The following is a 4,511-nucleotide window of genomic DNA, read 5'->3' on the forward strand; positions in this document are numbered from 1 at the left end:
TAGTGCCCCTTTTCAATTTTAATTTCTCATCCAATTTGGATGACAAATTACATGATCATTCTACTCCAGTGAATAGGCATGACTGTAAGGACTTACATTTGACCAAATATTATCTATGTTTAAATTTAAGGCAAAAAATGATTATTTACAAAATTCCTCCTTTTTCTTTCTCCTTTTTCCACTGCTATAGGTACACACAGCATTTTAGGCTTTGTCCTTTAATTTTACCTCCATTAGGCTGTTTTACCCTGAGCCATGAGAACATGAATTTCTACCAATAGCCTTTGGTGAAACTATTAAGGGACTCTGTGCAGCTCTAACAATTATATTCTTACTAGGCATTTAGAAATTCAGGACTGGCATGTAATAAAATGTCATTCTGCAAAGGCCAGGTTGTAAACAGTTGTGACAGATGCACCAGCCTGATTATTTTAAATGGATTTATGGAGAAACGAGATGACGGTTTTAAATGGTCTTTTATAGCAACTTATCCATAGTGTATGACATCCAGTCTCTATTTAATGCTATCTATCTGTCTATATCACCATCATTTAATCTGTGTATCTGCTTTAAGTGGGATAGACTTCCGAAAAAATAAAAAGTCAGCAATGTTGGTTTTTAGAATCTGTGCTACCTAGGAGGTCACCTGAATTTCCACATGGCTTTGGTAGAATGCCTTAACCTAAACGGAGTGGGTCCTTCAGTGAGAGCTCAAGGACTATGGAAGTCAGGTGGGCAGAGGACAGAGGGGACTTTGGTGCTGTTACAATCACACCACAGGCAAGTTGCTTCTTGCCTCATCAATTCATTGGTCTGTTCCTAATCCTCATTATCAAATAGCTTCAAAACTCCGCTTAATTTGATGTCTTTATTGAGCAAATTTATATTGAGACATTTTTTAAAAAGTCACTAGCCCTGAGGCATATCTTCCTCAAGTACCAGTTCCTTGTCAGTGAACAAGTTTTCATTGCTGTGGACCTTTCTTCACACCTTTTCATAGATTCTGGTGCTGACAATATTATTAATTTTACATTCCTAAAAGCAAAGAGGAATCTATTAGAGTTGGTAGATAACAGGCTAAACTCGCCCTGCCCCTTTCTCCTCAGACCAAACCCTTAATTTAGGATGCAAAAACAATTGAGTAACTTGAAAGGCATGTATCAAATCAGAACAATTTAAAGAAAACTTACCACTACCATTTTTTCACCCACAATTTTTCTTTTGATTATTGTCTCTTTGCCAAGCCATTTTTGGACATGAATCATTGAGCCATTCTCTAATGTTATGGTGCTCTATAAATGCATAAAGAAATCAGTTAGAAGTAGCAACTCACTACATTCTAACCTACATGAGACCAGATATCTACTTTTTAATTTCAATTCTGAAATTCTTTCCTTAAAATCCTCACTTTGGTTGTCATGATTTAGTACTATCCAACTAGAAGAAGTCTCAAGAGATTATTCAATTAGTGCTCTTTCTTAGGCAAACAATGCATTAGCTATTTGTGTTTGTTTTTTTCTATGTGCTCTTTCATAGAATGACAAAGAGATAAGAAAAAATGAAGCGAAAACAATTTGAATTTTTTAAACCCTGTTGTTAACCATCAAAATAATTAGCAAAAGGATTAACTTTAGAAATGTGAGAATATCAACAGAACAAGCCCAGATGGACTTGGTGATAAATCAAGTTACAGAGTAAACCATGCCTAACCACCTTCTAGCTTTTTCCTGATTGTTGAACACCAGGAAGAATTAGTTCTGACCTTTACTTTCCGGTTGTCTGTTGTGGTTTCATCAAATTCTTCCCCCAGCTTGAAGGAGATCTTAGTGTTCTGGAAATAACTTTCCATTCTTATGGTCATCGTTTTCCCATCAACACTAATAGTTACTGTCGGCTTCACTAACCCTGCCATGCTCCGGACTGCAAAATTCACTCCTGTAAGACAGAGATAACCTTGGACCTTATGAAGACATTGTTAACAATCACTTTGGAAGTCAATTTTCAAAGAATGCTTACTTTACCTATTTTGAAATTTTGGATAATGTACAGTAACTTATTTCATGTTCTGTGTGATATCTGGGTTGAGCTAGATCCTCCCAGTCATAAGGTGTATATGTGACATTTTGAAAAGCTAAATTCACTCTCTGAGACTATTACACTTCCTCTAAAATGTAAATTTGTGTGGTGCCTTTCAAGAGATCAAATGCTTGCACTTCACCTTGTGGAGTGTTACAACAACCATGTGGGTGCGGGAGGAGTTTGACTTAGAGCCTGGCCCTGTTGTTCTGGTTGGGAATTTCCCATTGTCAAACTTGACTCCTGCAGTTGGTGGGCAGAAGAGCTGACTCCCTCTCTGTCCTGATATCAAGCTCCATTTCACATTTAGATTCTGGAACTGATATGACACATCTCGCTGCAGAGAAGCAGTGTTAGACATTTGCATCACAAAGAAGAGTGAGATGGTTAAAACCCAGGTTCTAACTTAGCCACTTGCTAGCTTGGGCACATTATTTACCTCTCCTAACCTTCAGTTTTCTCAGTAGTAAAGTGTGGATAACTGTATACTTAACCTTGCAAGGGTTTTTGTTGTTGTTGTTGTTGTTGTTGGTTTGTTTTTTGTTTTGAGACAAAGTCTCGCTCTGTTGCCTAGGCTGGAGTGTAGTGGCACGATCTCGGCTCACTGCAACCTCTGCCTTCCAGGTTCAAACGATTCTCCTGCCTCAGTCCCCCGAGTAGCTGGGATCACAGGCACATGCCACCACGCCCAGCTAATTTTTGTAGTTTTAGTAGAGATGGGGTTTCACCATGTTGGCCAGCCTGATCTCGAACTCCTGACCTCAGGTGATCCACCTGCCTTGGCCTCCCAAAGTGCTGGGATTACAGGCATGAGCCACTGTACCCAGCCAGCAGATGTTTTAAAAGGTTAAATGAAAGAGCTTAGCGTGGTACTGGCATATAGAAAGTGCTCAGCTGTTATTCCTGCTTCTATTATGCCTAAACCCAGCTCCCAGTCAATATAAGTGCTATTCTGGCCATAAGGCCCAAGTTTTTTATATACCCCCCCAATTTTAATTCAAAACAAGTGAGTCTATAAATCTGTGAAGAGATAGAAAAACTTGTTTCTTATGACCCTGTGAGAAAGTTAATATTGACTACATCAGAGGAGCAAATATTACATTTATAAGCACATTGACTTATTATGGGGATAAGGCATTGTTATTTCATTGTCTAGAATGAGTGAACATTGTAAGCATCCATTGAGCATTTTAAGTAAGTTAAAAAAAAGTAAAGATAAGAAAGTCCTTGGCTTTGTATACAGTTTACTATTGCAAAGGAGGTTTCTCTTAATTAAATGTGAAAAATATTAAATAATTGCTGTTCTTCTATTAGTAAAGAACAGCTTAGTTATTATACACCCAAGTCATTATAATTAATGTGTAACTGTATGACTTGAGTTAGAGATTAAAGGACAGGTAGAGTTTATAATTCTGAGGAATATCAGGGTGTGACATTCAATGAGTAAAAATGTTCTGTTTCTTCAGATTTGTAATTCTTCAAAATCATGTTTGTAAAATATCTCTCACATGTATGAGAACTCTAAAAATTAACCAGCTAGAAATTTTTTTTGTTGATACTGCTGTTTTAAAGCTATAACTTAAAGCAAACCTTGAAACAAATTTAATTGATCGATTTAATTTTAGGTAGTGATTACTATCTATAAATTTGAAACTGGGAAAAATGTTATTAAATGAAATGACCAAGCTAAAATGAAATTCTATCTAGAAGTTAGGATGAAGTATTTTCAAAAAGGATAAATGGGCTTAAATATATGGATTATGACGGGACAGAGGTGTCTGTGGGCCTAGTCTCCCAAAAAGAGACAATTATTACTAGTAATTTAAAAAAGCAAAAGTAGATGCAGAAATTATGTTAGTCTACAGGAATATACCCTAGGATCACAAAAGAAAGATAATTGTAGGAAAATTCATGGTAAAGTACAAACCCAACCACATCACAAAATGCTTTGCCAATTTCCGAATTTGTAATGGTATTTCTCACCCAGTTCTTTCATGTAATCCTCAAAGTTTTCACTGGAGACCAGCTTCCAGGATCCCAAGAAGGGGTCGACCATCATGGAACACTTGCTGAGAAAAGCCACTTGTAACTGCAAACCAAAAAAAGACAGGCTTTAAGGTGCTGCCAGTAGCTTAGTTTAAAGAGCATCTTCATCACATGACTCTTCTGAAATGGCCAATGGGCAATAGCAGCAAGACTAAAGATTCTGAGTACCAGTATTTGACTCATTTTATTTACCTCCAAATTAAGAGATAGAAAATTAGCATGTAAAATTAAATTCTGGTCAATGATTTTAGCTTCTAGCAAAACGATTTACACCCGAGTCACCTGATAAATATTACTTGTGGAACGGTGACAATTTTCAATAGACATCAGCTTTTTGAACAATGAATGCTGAGTCAACCCTGAAGGAATAGCCTAACAGATTGATAAAC

At 36.8% G+C, this 4,511-nt stretch overlaps 1 protein-coding gene across 1 annotated transcript; it reads right to left on the minus strand.

Annotated features, from left to right (window-relative positions):
* Positions 1 to 853: 853 nt before the first annotated feature.
* Positions 854 to 4,182, minus strand: FABP9 (fatty acid binding protein 9). Its single transcript, XM_023227763.2, has 4 exons — positions 4,060 to 4,182; positions 1,763 to 1,935; positions 1,191 to 1,292; positions 854 to 1,035 (listed from the first exon to the last, which is right to left on the minus strand). The coding sequence occupies exons 1-4, from the start codon at positions 4,133 to 4,135 to the stop codon at positions 985 to 987; spliced, it is 402 nt and encodes a 133-aa protein (XP_023083531.2). The 5' UTR covers positions 4,136 to 4,182; the 3' UTR covers positions 854 to 984.
* Between the last annotated feature and the right edge of the window lie 329 nt (positions 4,183 to 4,511).

The sequence above is a fragment of the Piliocolobus tephrosceles genome, chromosome 7 (assembly GCF_002776525.5).
Source record: "Piliocolobus tephrosceles isolate RC106 chromosome 7, ASM277652v3, whole genome shotgun sequence".
Lineage (NCBI taxonomy): Eukaryota > Metazoa > Chordata > Mammalia > Primates > Cercopithecidae > Piliocolobus > Piliocolobus tephrosceles.

What these genes read in the sequence shown, in the direction of transcription:
- FABP9 (XM_023227763.2), bottom strand. Translation starts at nt 4,135, where the DNA reads ATGATGGTCGACCCCTTCTTGGGATCCTGGAAGCTGGTCTCCAGTGAA. An exon ending in GGATTACATGAAAGAACTGG is followed by an intron (nt 1,936 to 4,059) that starts GTGAGAAATACC and finishes TCTGTCTTACAG; the next exon opens with GAGTGAATTTTGCAGTCCGG. An exon ending in CAGACAACCGGAAAGTAAAG is followed by an intron (nt 1,293 to 1,762) that starts GTCAGAACTAAT and finishes ATGCATTTATAG; the next exon opens with AGCACCATAACATTAGAGAA.